This window comes from Betta splendens, chromosome 11, assembly GCF_900634795.4.
Source record: "Betta splendens chromosome 11, fBetSpl5.4, whole genome shotgun sequence".
Lineage (NCBI taxonomy): Eukaryota > Metazoa > Chordata > Actinopteri > Anabantiformes > Osphronemidae > Betta > Betta splendens.
The window spans coordinates 7,595,171-7,609,818 of record NC_040891.2 but is presented as its reverse complement, the minus strand read 5'-3'; the positions used below and the strand labels follow the sequence as shown (position 1 = coordinate 7,609,818).

General features: G+C 44.1%; 2 protein-coding genes across 3 annotated transcripts in view; one reads left to right on the top strand and one right to left on the bottom strand.

Moving 5' to 3' along the window:
* Positions 1 to 4,670, top strand: part of rftn1a (raftlin, lipid raft linker 1a) — a 19,221-nt gene extending 14,551 nt beyond the window's left edge. Inside the window, exons 5-10 of the mRNA XM_029167182.3 lie at positions 496 to 1,087; positions 1,172 to 1,375; positions 1,521 to 1,630; positions 1,723 to 1,826; positions 2,245 to 2,320; positions 2,632 to 4,670. Coding sequence (XP_029023015.1) covers positions 496 to 1,087; positions 1,172 to 1,375; positions 1,521 to 1,630; positions 1,723 to 1,826; positions 2,245 to 2,320; positions 2,632 to 3,048 — 1,503 coding nt within the window. The 3' untranslated portion in view covers positions 3,049 to 4,670. The remainder of the gene's footprint in view (positions 1 to 495; positions 1,088 to 1,171; positions 1,376 to 1,520; positions 1,631 to 1,722; positions 1,827 to 2,244; positions 2,321 to 2,631) is intronic.
* Positions 4,082 to 14,648, bottom strand: oxnad1 (oxidoreductase NAD-binding domain containing 1). Of its 2 annotated transcripts, none has more exons than XM_055513088.1 (13): positions 14,521 to 14,648; positions 13,294 to 13,432; positions 12,606 to 12,829; positions 12,020 to 12,407; positions 11,295 to 11,912; positions 10,113 to 10,301; positions 9,624 to 9,709; positions 9,334 to 9,397; positions 9,133 to 9,236; positions 7,294 to 7,435; positions 6,284 to 6,529; positions 6,010 to 6,118; positions 4,082 to 5,794 (listed from the first exon to the last, which is right to left on the bottom strand). In XM_055513088.1, the coding sequence occupies exons 7-13, from the start codon at positions 9,701 to 9,703 to the stop codon at positions 5,637 to 5,639; spliced, it is 903 nt and encodes a 300-aa protein (XP_055369063.1). In that variant the 5' UTR covers positions 9,704 to 9,709; positions 10,113 to 10,301; positions 11,295 to 11,912; positions 12,020 to 12,407; positions 12,606 to 12,829; positions 13,294 to 13,432; positions 14,521 to 14,648; the 3' UTR covers positions 4,082 to 5,636. The 2 variants fall into 2 exon arrangements, with proteins under 2 accessions (XP_055369063.1, XP_029023123.1); XM_029167290.3 differs by lacking the exon at positions 14,521 to 14,648 and adding an exon at positions 14,124 to 14,210.

Here is a 14,648-nt window from a genome sequence, read left to right as displayed (position 1 = left end):
GGGAAGATGTGTCTCATTATTGTTCGCCGCTAGTTCGCAATCTGATTTCTTCCCCATTGAGCCTGTCTAAAACTGTCAGCCCAAATATCAACTGACAATTAACCGGAGGAACTCCGTGGGAGGGAGCGACTCCCGCGCATGCACGCGGTCGCACGCGCACGCTGTCACGCGTGTACACACACGGACGCGCTGGAATAATGAGGCCCTTTTGTCATTTGAATATTTGATCTTTGCACATGATTAGGCGGGTCGTTATTTTGTAGAATATCCACTCTGCGTACGTCAGCCTTTGTTTGTGTGTAAATGAGGCTTTGTTTGTCTGACAATGGTGCAAATGTATTTAAGATGCAGCCAATGACACATTTTATATTATTTTTATTCAAATAGAGTTTGCTGTTGTGAGTAGAGGTGATAACAGCGCTCTGTGTGTGTGTGTGTGTGTGTGTGTGTGTGTGTGTGTGTGTGTGTGTGTGTGTGTGTGTGTGTCGCCCACAGATCCAGGATGTGGCAGAGCAAGGTGTGATGTTCGTTGGCTTTCTGCAGCAGCCGGGTGGAGGACCCAGCTTCCTGGGGCACTGGGACCCTGAGGAGTTGTCGTCCTTACACTCAAGCCCCTCGCCCATACACAGACACCCCGTCAGCGCCAACGTGACCCCAACAGAACCACATCAGACCAGCGTAGGCCCTGAATGCCTCTTTGAACCTCTGGCGTCGGATGATGAGAGTGTGGAGTGGAACACTCCGAGACACGCAGCCTTGGAACCCGCCCAGAGTTCAGAGAACCTGGAGGGATTCGATGAAGAGCCGCTAGGATCAACAGAGCGGTCCGGGCGTCACCGCAGGTCTGGCGTCCACACGTTTCAGCCCCCAGATGCTGAAGGGGGCCACATACATCCCAGCCCAGTGCAACAGCAGCCGGGTCAACTACCGACACTGCTTCACCTCCCCAACCAGGACAGAAGAGCGTCGAGCCCCGAGAGCTGCCTCAGCTCCCCGGACCTCGAGCGCAGCCGCGACGATGCGACGCACAACAACAACCACATCCGACTCAGAGGTCCGGAGAAGGCTTCGCCACCGGCGCGCGCTCGTAAGGGCTCCCCCTCGTTTGACAGGTACCGAGGCCGCGCCGCCGCCGCCGCCGCTAATGGTCCTGTTGGTTGTGTGTCTGCAGGGATGCAGCTCTTCGCCCTGTACAACCACACAGGGGAGCTGGACACCTCCCTGCGGTTCTACTCACTCCGGGTGCCTCTGCAGGTGCAGAAGGAGGGAGGGCTGATCACGGACATCGACGCCCACTGGCTGGATCACATGACTCAGCATTTCAGCAGTGGCGCTCACCTCGTCGATGGCTTCTTCTACGTCGGAGAGGATAATGGTACGTTTGTCCACAGGCCGCCGCTCAGTCACCCGTGGAATAGGTTGTCTCGAGCCACGAGGAAGCAGGAATGACTTTTAACTTCTCTGTTGATCGCGTCTGCTCACCTCTGACCCTGTCTCAAATTTGTCCCGTTTCCACACAGGCAATGGGGTTTCGTCCGAGGACAGCGTCTTCATCTTCCAGAACTCTGCTCAGGAGACCGTGAACGCCTCGTTCGACGCCATTGTGGTTGAGCAGTGGACTGTTGTTGATGTGGGTCTTGTATTAATGCATCTTTGCCTCCTAATGCGTCCTTTGTGGCTGGAGGCGCCAGCTGTTACATGTGGTCTCTTCCTCCTGCTCAGGGTGTTGTTGTGAAGGCAGACTACATCCCATTGCTCCAGTCTTTAGCTCCGTATGGATGGAGGCTGACGTGTGTGTTACCAACACCGATTGTGAAGACCAACAGGTACAGTTGCTCCACACCACCACAGCCTGAGCTCAGTTTAACCATAAACTCCCTGCTCTAACAAACCTGTCCTCTGCTTAATAGCATCACCTACAACAACACTACTGCTGTTGAGGTTTGAATCAGTGCTGCCTGTGTGGTTGTTTCTGAGATTGGGACTGACAGCGTGGCTTAGATACACAGGACAGATTTTTTTTTTTTTTTTACGATCTGGCAAATCACGATCATTTGCACCTCTCAACATGAAACCGCCTTTGAGATCTGTGGGCGCCGCGAAGCAAAAACACCGTCACCGAAATAAGTTTGTCTTGTAACCTGTCACTTTTGCGAGGAGCGGATTTCAACAAATGCAGCATGTGTGACAGATTATAGCAGAGCGGCTAACAGTCGTAAAAGTGCAGGTCTTGTCTTTTTGCAGTGACGGCAGTTTGTCGACCAAGCAAATCCTTTTCCTTCAGAGGCCCATTTTGCAGCGCAAGAGGAAAGACTTCAAGGTTTGCTCCCCTTTTCTCACATCTAGACAACAAATCTGTCACTTGTTTCTGTTGTGTCTTTAAGATACGTGACATTATGTCACAGAAGGTGCCATTAAAAAGTCATGTTACTAAATATGGGATGTACAGCAAATATAAAACTCCTCTGGAACACTCTAATAATAGGCTAATAGTCACCCTCAAAGTGTTACAGGAATGAGGCATCAATGAAGGAGGCTTTGTTGTGGTTTGTCAGGTGTCTGGAGAGACTGAAGCAAGAAAGAAACAAAACAGAGCGGAAAACTGTCTCAAATACATCTGTTTGATTTCAGATGCCCAACCTCAGGGGTCGCAGCAAGGCAAAGAAAGACTCAATTGGAGAAGAGGAGAGAGAAAGCAGGTCCCCTTTGATGGAGACGGAGATGGACAGGTTGAGGCGCGGCGCAACGGAAGAGGCGGAGGAGGGCGAACGCAGGAGGAGCTGGGACAGCGGAAGGAGCGAAGGAGCGAGCCGGGAGGAGGGCGAAGCGGAGGCGCCACATCAAACGGGCTCCTCTCCGCCGCCGCCGGGGAGCCGGGCGTCTGCCGAGGAGCGGGAGGAGGAAACGGACATCGACAGGGTCCCGCGGTCCAAGCGGGAGAAGGCCGTGAGATGGACAGATGTGTGTCAGGAGGATGACGCAAGGGCCAAGGAGGAGGCCAGGATGGAGGAACGGATCAAACAGCAGCTGTTTTCTGGGGTTTGTTGACACATTGGGCACAGAAACAAGGGGAGGGGAACAGAAACCTGGTGAGTTGATCAAAAAACCCTTTTATAGGGATGTTCTGATCCTCTGTGGGCAACTGAGATGTAGTCAATACGTCCTGCTTTATTTAGGGCCTTAACACAAGTCTTTGAGGTTGGAGCTCCTGTAAATGGGTTTCGTGTTTTTTCTGCTTTGGGTCAATGATGCTACATGTATTTATATAAGATGAATCATGGCTATTCTATACAAGCTAGAGCACAGCTCCAGTGTTATTTTCCTGAGCGTTGTCGTATTTTAATACTTTCTTGTAAAAGGGTTGTTAATAATGAATTATCGATTTCACTCAGCTCCTTGTATTTTTATATGTAAGGCATTTAAGTTGAGATGCAAAGAAATTTAACCCAATCTGCAGCAGGCGGCACTAGAGCTTAAGTCATACATGTACATAGCTTATCTGTGATACAGTATATAATGGAATTATACATCAGCCAAAACATTATCTACAATTGCACAGACAAATTATTGGCACCTCTTAGTAGTAGTGATAAATAAGTGGGTTGTAGTGATATTTCAAGCAGACTGTTGCCTTCTATTAGTGCTACAGATGTCTTTAGTCGTGTAATATGTCATTCAGCCTCTGAACAGAGCTGTCTGTGGAGATAAGAATGAAAACATTGCCAAGTATATTCAAGGTAAAGCCTACAAAACCGTCTCCAAACACCTTTAGGTTACCATCACCACAGCTATTAATATTAGGAACTTTAAGCTGCTCGGGACCATAACCAACCTGGCAACCGGGATGTGGATGAAATAAGCAAATTTACCCAATTGGGAAAAGGCATGATTAACAGAAACAGATACAAGCTGAGCTCCAAGATCCTGGTACAGCAGCAGTCAAACAGCTTCCTGTATTACTTGACTGAGGAAGACGCCAGGTTTGAATAGAAACACTGAAAAACAGACAGCTTTTTGCTGAAATGCATGTCCACTGATGTGATGTTCACAAAGAAGAAATGATCTACACTGTGAAACAGAGACCTTTATATTATGCTTTATTGCATCTGGTACAGAAGGCCTTCAACATGTTCAGCGCAAAATGAAATCTGAGGACTGTCAAGGAGAAAAAAAAGTAGTCTGCCCATGGAAACAGCTGAAACTGGGAGCAGGCGACCGTCCAAACTCGAAGAGGAGCAGCAGCAGCTCAGGAACGACCAGTGGAAAACTGGATGTTTAATATTAACTATCAGATGCATTGGAGGTTGAAAAGTGGACTCAAACATTTGTGTCCATAAGATGTTTTGTGTGTTGAATTATTTAAATAATTTTGCATCAATAATCAAAAGCATCATTCCCATAAACTAAAAACAACTTAAATATATTTTAGAGAAAATTGTAAAAAGGTGAACCCAAATGTAAAACTGTTTGTAGTTTAGTTTTGTTTAGCCAGATTTCAAACGCTCTGGCTAGAAGCGACTTGCTTTTTGTAACTGAGATTTCCTCTTTAGACCATGTGTAAATTAGAAAAACCTATTTATTACCTTTTCTGGCTTAACTGTGCTGTGTGTATAGTGTGACATGTAAGCCTTTATAAAAAAGGCAGAGGTCAATAAAGTCTTTTAAAAACAGATAGACTCCATTTCCTTTTATCTGTAACTCTAATGTCACAGCAATAAAAGTTCTTCATATGATAACGAAACAACGCCAAAGCGAGTCTCAATGGCACAACCCCCACGGAGAGACAACAACTGGAAGCTTGCCACCATCAGAGGGATGTTCAGTGAGGCAAACCAATCAGAGACCACCTGGAGGTTCTATTACAGTGCACCGTGGGATACTCCCTCCACCCCGGGATGTAAAAACCGTTTATAGGTATGTGGACGTGTGCAACTGTGGAAGAAACACTATATGAAATGGCCTCAAAGAAACTCAAGCACTGTAAAATCTTCAGTTCTGAAAATAAATATCTCCATGCTCTTACATATTAAAGTACATATATACACAGTAGAACATGGGTAAGATTGTGTTGCCAAATTAGAGGTATTTAAAATAAAAAACGGATTCACTTCAACAAACACAAAATCACAGTACACAGTCCCATTGTTGCACTTTATCTGTCCTACTCCCTGATGTTTACACTTATGAGCTGTGTTGTGACAATTACTGTATTTGCTGGAAGTGTCTATGCGATTCTATTGCTTCATATTTAAAAATAATTAAACAGCCAAAACATTAGAACCATCTCATAATATAATGCACCTCAATAAAACTGTTTCAACACAGTTGTAAGTTCAACAATGCCGTAAAACTGAAATTCTAAAATTCATCTTATTAAAGTACTAGTAATACATTTCACATCCATTGTCTTTGTAAGTCAACAGCTGGCTGTGGAGCGAGTGGTCAGAGCCGACTATCACTGTTCAGGCACAGGCTACAGCATCAGGAATCAGAGGATGAATTTCCTCGAGCAGTCGCACACATACTCAAGTTCACACCAGTGGAATAATTCTCTTGTTTTCCATCCTCACCCCACTCATTCTCTACCCAAGGGCCACGAGGAGAAACCTATTGGCTTCTGGTAATCGTAGGCTTTTCTACCACCACTTCTCAAAGAGAATCCGATCTTTTGGCAGGCTGAGGTCCATAAGGGTTTGCGAAATTGCTTCAATCATGGGCGGTGGCCCACAAAGGTAACACAAAGTCCTCTGTGGGTCCACGTGGGCATGCAGCTCCTCCTTTGTAATTCTCCTGCCTGGGGAGACACAAGTGAGGTTCATCAATTAACCAGGGCTCAGCGGTTTACAGTACCAACCTCCCACGTGGAGCTTTGATAGGGCCTGTTCTACACGATGACACAGATAAATCAACAAGGGCAGACTGTGGCAGGATGTGACAGTCACTCAATCATTCCGGCTAAATAAAGAAGTGGATGCATGTGGGAGTCATGTGTGAATGGACAGTACTTACGGTTGACAAATGGCTGGAGGTGTGGGTCGACATCTGTGCTCTGTTGCGTGACATGGAAGTCACAGGAGAACTTGTCGGGGAACTCCTGACACGCCTTGATGACAGAGCTCTGGGATCACAGAAGGTCAGTGGTAATGCATTTTTTAAAGAGTAATTCCTTATATACTGAACCCTCCTCCCTATATGGCGCAGACATACATGATAACAAACAATCCCTGCTGGTTCTACATGATGATAATCTTTAATTCTCCGCTGACACAGTCCAAGCACGTACCTTAAAGAGCAGCTCCTGGGTGTTCTTGGCGCTGTAGCATAAGTGAGCAGACCCAATGTTGTAGTCCCGACCCCCCGAGGCACGGTTCAGATGCAGTAAATCTATCGTGTGAAGTAAAATGGAGTAAAGAGGGTTGATCCCAACACCACCGGCCACCAGCAGCAAATCAACGGAAGGGTCGGAGGGCGATGGGTCGAAGAAAAAGTCCCCACCGACACGCATGGCCACACGGGAGCCTAACGCACACTGACACAATGAACAGAAGAGAAGGAATTCAATTTACAGAAAAGGGTAGAGGGTGAAAGGGCGACAGACGATTAAACGGATACCTGTTTCTGATATAAAAATCTCTGCCAAGTGTAGTATTTCTTTAAGTGCATTACAGACAAGACTCAGCAAACAGTACAATAATCTTTGCATATGGATGAAAGCAATTTCACAAGTTTCACAGTGAAGGTCTTTGAAGTCAAAAGCAGCAGTAAATATGCCGCCGTACACATGTAAGTGCGTGTACGCATAATAATGTGCACTACTCTTAATCTGCGATCACAGTTCCTACCCGTTTGTGCCTCACGGAGAGGAGTCAGAGCACAATATTAAACAAAAGCATCATCAAACAATCCTGGGAGAGAGAGGGAGTCTTAGAATATGCCGACACATCACAGGTCTCACGCTCAACGCAGCAGCTCAGAGCTTTTCATTAGGGCTCATCATCAAACACAGAAGCAGCAAACAAACATGAGTGCAGGAAAGGAAAGGTGAGCTGGGAAAAAAAAACACTTCATATCCAAATAAACATTATTGTGTTTAATATACAACCACTTTCTATGAGACAACATTATGCAGCAGCGCTGATTTCCAACCTCTATCGCACCTTAACGCACTCATCCATTCTTGCTTTTTCCGGTGACTTAACCCGTGGCCTTCTGATTATAACCAAACACAGTGTGTTCAAACAGTGCAGACTTTATGAAGGCTCTATGTCATACAGATGGGGAACATCCACTTACCCCGGTATGGATCCAGTGTGCAGGGGGATGTTTGGCATGTTTCACAGCCAGCTCAACAACGCCCTCGCGCTGCAGCAGACCTGGGCTGGAGCACATGGAGAACCCTCCCACCGTCTCCACATCAGGGATAAAGAGATCCACCCTGCACACAAAACACACAGTCATCCAATTGACATGTTATACAAGTAATAAAATGAAAATGCTGCTCAATAACAGTCTATTGAGGACTTTGAATGTGCTGAGTTGAGGGTAGATGTGTGAATGAAAGTAGAGCTGTGAACTGTGACCTCAGTGAAAGGGGCAGTGGTTTTAGAAAACAAGCCCAACAAAACCAAACCAGCTGGAACGTTAGCCACCGTTCATACAGAGTGCAGCAGCGGAGCCACATCTGTCCATCAATAAGCAGAGAACCCACACAGAGGAAAACAGCTGCTCCGCACCAATGTTCCGCCATCACAATGACCCACTGTTACATTTGAGTGAGAAACTGACCCCATGACCATCAAACGCATCATAAATATGGCTGTGCTCTAAAAACACACATATGTTCCACCCACTCCTCCCCCTCTCCCACCTGGACACTAGCAACTAAAGTTATTTTTCCTTAGAAACTCATGGATTTTCATCTATTTACATTCATTATCACAGGGCAGCTAACTGCCAGTTTTACATCTCACCACCGCCTACCAACAGTATGGCCTCATGTACATATTCTGCATGGGCATGGTTCACTAATTAACACTGGCAGCACAGGCTGTCAGACACACAAAACAAGCTCTGCCTTTATCGGAGATGTGCTTAACATGCTGTGAAAAATCACAAACTCTTGAAAGTGAAAATGGGATCCAAAATTAATTTCAATGATTAAAGATACAATATAAACCACCAACCCAGTCTATACTGCTGCTACCTACACAGAAATATAGAATAAAAACTCACGAGATCGTCTTTAATAATTGTGTGACATTCTGTTAAATTCTTCCTTAATATTCAGTCCCTGCGTCCTAAAAACACAAAACTGACAGAACTAAAACAAGTTAGTGGAACAAAAAACATCACAAGCTCTTTCAACTATAAAGTTGATCTAACCGAAAATATTTGCTTTCAGCTGACACAACTCAACCAAGTCAAATTAACTGACAAGACAAAAACAAGTTTTTGAATGTGTGTCTACCATCAAAACAAATCAAACCTGGAGCTTTAAGAGGTTTATTTTCCTGACTTTCTTTGAGAACACCCTGAGTGCTTTAAATTAACAATAGTCTTTCAGCTGTGGTACAAGATTATTAAGAAATGCATGTTATTCTAATTGCTAGTAAATGTAAGGAAAAAAATAACAACACAGTAACACAAGGGCAAGTTAAACACCACCACCACCCTGTGGTTGCTAGGAAAACTACAGGAGTTCTAAAAAAAACCCAGAGGTTTGTTTCACAAACAAGGTTATGATCTAAAGCTTTTATTTGATGGCAAGTGAGTTTAAGAACTGTTTTATGGTCGTTACCATGATTTCTACCATGATGCCTTATGAACTAAATTCATACGTATTGTTTTTATCTAGCTTGCTTTCCTTAAGCGATAAGTGAAATTGTTCATCAGAACTACTTGTGCAAAATAGTGGCTGGGAGCTGCACACAGATGATGCTGCCCTCTACCCCCACATTAGACCATTAAAACGTCCAGTTTGTGACTACTAGCAGCCAAAATAACAGCAAAGCCTAGAAACATTATTCTGTCTTGATCTCATTAGACATCCATCATGTATCACAACACAGTCACAGTTTTCCTGTTAAGATGCAAAAGCATGAGCTGGCAAACACTGTGAAAGCATCTACTCACCACTGTCCAGCTTTGAAGCTGAAGTCTGGATGGACAGCTACCCTCACGCGTTTTACTGTCTCAGACTCATTCATGATTCCACAAACTTGAGCTGGATACAGACCCTGTTTGGAGATCAAGCATATTCTCAGGGTGAACATTTGGATACAGTCAAAATGTGGGATTATTACACGTCAATAAAATTCCAAATGATTAGCTTACGTCCTGTCTGTAGTTGTTTGCTGTCCTCTCTAGGTGGTCCATTTGTCTTTTGGAGGACATATTTCTGCCCAAAAAGGTTGAATATTTGTCAGTAGAAAGCAAAATGTCTTTTTGGGTGATTTGGTTTAACAACCCCTTCAGGATTTATCATAGGAAACAGATGTGACAAGAACAAGTAGTTCTCTCATGCATCAAAACAGTTCCCCTGTCAGCCACTACTCTGTCGGGGGTCAGAGGTGAACAGCCTGGACAGCAGACCACAAAGTCAGGGTTTTCCAGAAGAAATTTACCTTGTGACAGAGCTGCGGGAGGCGGGACAAGACAGGATGAACCTTCGGGTGGCGGAGGAGAGCAACGATGGAATGCTCATGATGACCTGGGATTGAAATCATAAAAGAGAATCAGTTATTCAATGCGAGCATATAACCATTAATCCGCTGTAATACAGCAGTGAAATGAACAACTGTTCAAACGAATAAAGCCGTCCAGCTAATGTCACCCCACCGCTAATCCCCTCAGAAAAAAAGGAGAGAGTGTTTTTTAGTGGGCTCAACACCAGATACCAGTTTAGCCAGTAACGCTCAATTCTAAAAACTGTAGTCTGTAAAATAAACATAAAGATCAACATGACTACACTGGCTTCTTTAAAGTTTCGCGTGACCTCCTGCGTCATGCAGTTGATGCTAGTAGCCCACTAGCTCTATATGTTAGCAATTCGGCATCTGTTTTGCTATTAAATAGAAAAAGTACAATGAACCACGAGCTGCCGAGAGTCTCACCGAAGTAGTGACGCTCTTTTTACATCAGATGATATTCATATTTCTCTCCAGTATCGTTGGAATAACCTTGGTGCTGTATTGCATGACACTGTGGGCGCCGCTTTCTTCTTCGTGGACGCTATTCTACGGCTGCCGTCTTCTTCTGCTGTCAGCTCCTAATATTACGTTAGTGGTAATAGCGCCGCCTGTCTGTACATTATAAAAAAACACAGGCGACATACAGTATTAATACAATATTTTTTCCATCTTAACACATATTCATAAATATATTAAAAATATTATGTTGCGTTATGAATGTATTTAAAATTATATTGTAAATACATATTAATATAATATCAATATAAATATGTAAAACAATATACATATAAATTGCTTTTCAAATGATTTGTCCAATTGCACTACAGTACTAACAGTTGTAATGATTTCTTATGTATTTTCATGCCATTATATATTTGTTCACAAGGTGGAGTGATTTGAATATTCAACACAATGGCATTAAGCTACATTATCTGAAACAAAGAGATGACAGGTAACTTGTCAGCTGGAATTTGCCCTCACTTAATCTTTCATGTATAGTGTTTGTCAGCAGTAGACTGGTAAAGAGGGAGGCTTTACACTGTATGCACTAACGAGTGACATTATGATCAGGTAAACCAACACAACAAAGAGCAGTGATGCACAATATGAAACACAGAGTACTCTAAGAAAAGTGGCACTTGAAAATTTTTTCTCTAGAAACTAATAATCTAATAGTCTTATCTATCTATCAATCTATCTAATCTAATATAATCTAATCTACTGTAGTCTAATCTAATAAACTAAATACATTTTTCTATGTGAAAGTTGTGAAAACCTCAGTGAGTTCTTGTTAGATAGGTGGTAATTAAAGTACATGGTCACGTCAGCAGACACAGAGTAGACATCAATAAAATGATTAGTCATAGGCTCCTAGTTGGCTCATTGTGTACAGTACCAACAGTTCTAAACCTCCGCTCCCAAAGATGGCATTTACCAGCTCCCTCCTCCGGGTACTGTCACTGTCAGCAGCAGTCTGGTGAAGTCTACATGCATCCACCTGAAAGCTCAGGCCATGAAAGAGCTACTGATGCTGCGTCTGCACATAACTGACCTAGGAACTGTTAACAACACAAAAGTCAAGCTGGAAGAAGGTCTGTCAATCACCTGGGAGGCTGAAGAGGTGTTTAATTTGCCCGTTGGTTGGCAGTCTTTACAAAACTTACACCAAGCTTTTGGACCAAGCTAAGAGATTAGCATCAACACCCCAACTGGAGAAACAAAAATGAAACTGATCTGTCAGCGAAGTCAGCACAAGTCAGGGACAAGAAATAAATGCTGCAATAATCACTTGAATGACCTACAGCTGTAGACCCTGAAAACAGAAGAACAATGTGTTCACTGGCTGCGTGAAAGAATATATAGAAACACAATGAGGATGGTAACAACCAAGAACTGGCAATAAAAAAACAGTAATCAACAGAATGAATGGATGCAGCAGAATATTATCTGCAAGTGATGCACGGGATTTACCCAATTTCATTTTTCCTTTTTCATATATGGCACATGGTGAAAACAGTCCATCAGCTCAGGTCCATGACACCATGTTTAAGATGCTGTGCGTGTGGTCACTACCATATGCCAATCTGTGTACAGCTGTACTGTATGAGTGTGTGTACCAGTCTGTCTGGTTACAGTACCCAAAAGAAACTCTCAATAAATACAAAGACAGTGACCAGGAACTGTAGGATTCCTTTCTGCATTCCTGAGGGTTTCATCGAGTGTCTGCAGAGGTAATCACAGGTGAAGCTCAGGTGAGTGCTAGTTTAATAACACTTTAATAAACCTGCCAAAATCCAACAGCAATGCAACACAATCAAAACACAATTCACCTCCAGCTAAATGCTGCGACAGAGTTAGTTCATGTGGAGCTGGTGCACATCTTTTACTGCTTCTGAAGCGCTGGCTTATCTGTCAGGCAACTGGTTTTTAAACAGGCCGAGATGTTCAGCGTGTGACTTGTCGCTGCCATCAGACACGGTAGCCGCTCACTTCCTGCAGCGCGAGCTGACTCTACCAGTCCGACTGGCTGCCCTCCTGCTCGCTTTCCCATGGTGAGCACGCCTTGGTGCGACGTGTTGTTCTCCGAAGCGCAGTGACAGAACGGGAATCTCAGGCTCGGTCATTTCACAACCACTCGCCGGGGGGACTCGGATGCACGCGGCACACGTGTGATGCAAGCAAAGAATACACATGGCACATTTTTCAAACAGGCCACATCTGTGAGGCAAGATAAATATTTATATATGGGTGAATGAGTACTCTGATGACTAATTCTATGTGTTAAGCGTAAATATCACTGCAAATTTGTCTTGACCTGTGTATTTGCATAAAACAGATATGAATACACAACATGGCATTATCGGGCTTTTCTGAGATTAGAAGATGATTATGAACACCATTCACGCACTGACTCACCTCCACTCCAACCGTTCTCAGTTAAATCCCCTTGTTGTTCGGGACTGAAAAAAGAAAGGCCGTGATCACCAGCGCGAGGACGCGACAGGTGCATTTCAGCGTGCTGCTGCAGCGAAACCACCAGGGTTGGCAGGTCGCGCTGCTCCGTCACACCTGTGTGCGGTTGCCATGGAGAACAGAAGTGTTGTTTCCTGTGGCGCGCGGTGGCACGGGGTCAACAATTCCTGTGACACAAGCAGACGTGGGTGAAGGGAATACCTTGCACAATCCCAGGCGGTTTCAAAACAGCTCGGGAATATCACTTAGTTTTGAGTAAACATTCTCCACGTTCCTCGTCGTCTCAGTGGGCAAACGCTCCGCTTTCACCCAGAGGAAACCGCTCAACGCGCTGACAGATAAGCTCTCTGTCAAATGTTTATACTGCAGGGCTTTATCAAAAAGCATCTCTCGATGAATGTTTGCTTTATCAGATGAGATGGAAGTTAATGATGAACTCTCAGCGAAACTACAGTAGTGGTGTAGTTACAGAGAGGAAACCGGATTGAGAGATATGGGACAGAGAGTCAGACTAGGAGATGTTATGGTAAGATAAAATCCTGTTATTATGATATTATTCAGACCAGCTCAGGTTGACCATTAGATCATTTAGTGTTTTATTTATCAGATCATAGAAATAAATCTTTATTACCCAGAGTCAGCTTCTCTAATGTGTCTTCTTCTGCATCCACTCATCCACAGTGTACAGTATATTCTATCCTGTAGTGGCGTGGGAAAGGGTTTCGAGGGCGATGGGAAGAGAGGGAGTCCCCAGGTATGCAGGTCACATCCTGTTGAAGCAGAGAGGAAGACGAGGACAAGGAACAGAGATTGCATGTTGAACATTCCTGTTGCTAGTACAACTTTCACTGAGAGTGTGGAGGAGAGAGCCCAAACGCATTCCCTCCACACTGTGTTTCTGTTTATCTGTGGCTGGGTCTTCCCTGTTGGCCCTGATCAACTCTGAAACCATCTGACCTAAGTCATGCCAGGAGAAACTACTGTAATACTACTAGCATGACATGGCTTTTAAAGGAAATGTTTAAAGTAAATGGAAGAACAAGTTCCTGTTTTTTTCAGCAGAGGTTCTGACCAAGTGTAATGGGTAGAACTGGGTTTGATCCCCTAATGAAGATAAGAGGTTCTGATGAGTGAGTGAGAGACATTCTTAGTGATTGAACCTGCATCTACTATGATACGTTCAATGTCCCAGTCCAACGTTATTGGTAAGAAAACTGACTAAGAAAATGGCCATTGCTAAAACTCCCCAGTTGTTGTCTACAGTATGTGGCTGTTATTACAGAGATCCTGCAGATTAAAACATTAAACTATTACCATTGCCTGTCAACAAGATCTAAGGGCATCAGAGGTATTAATTACTAATTATTACTAGTGGTATAATTTTAAAATACAAAAGGGATGTATGGGATGCCTCATAATTATGTGACTAGCTTGTAAAAGTAAATATGTAAAAGTCCCCACCCTGCCGGTAAAGAAGCAGCCTTTGTATTACTCCTGCACTCTCCATTGTCGACCCTCTCCAGGACGCTGGGTGTGGGTCAGGTGGGCCTGTTTAATAATGCAGCGGTGTGTAAAATTAACTTTTTACTCTTTTAGCTATGTACATTAAGCAAAGGTTAGCTGTCCATCTACTAACAACATATTTTATTCTTCTTATGGTAATCTATACCCCAAACCCCCCATTGATAGCCCCATGAATCATAAAAAGCTAAGTAAAACCTGACAGAGCAGCATCATGTTCATACAGTAGAAAGCTGATGATGATCCATGTACTGTCTCCTGGTGTCAGGCAATAAAACTGTATAATTGTTTAAAGGACGTTGATAAAGTAATAACAGGCGGCTTTGGGCAAACTTACAACAGACAACGTCACGTCTAGCGCAGCGTCATCGCACAGGCGTCCTGACGTCTTCACAGCGCGATTTCAGCACATGGTCCTATTTTAAACCACGTAGCAGAACTGCGTGCTGTCAAGTACAGCGTGTT

What these genes read in the sequence shown, in the direction of transcription:
- oxnad1 (XM_055513088.1), bottom strand. Translation starts at nt 9,703, where the DNA reads ATGAGCATTCCATCGTTGCTCTCCTCCGCCACCCGAAGGTTCATCCTG. An exon ending in CAAACAACTACAGACAGGAC is followed by an intron (nt 9,237 to 9,333) that starts GTAAGCTAATCA and finishes ATCTCCAAACAG; the next exon opens with GGTCTGTATCCAGCTCAAGT. An exon ending in AGCTTCAAAGCTGGACAGTG is followed by an intron (nt 7,436 to 9,132) that starts GTGAGTAGATGC and finishes TTTTGTGTGCAG; the next exon opens with GGTGGATCTCTTTATCCCTG.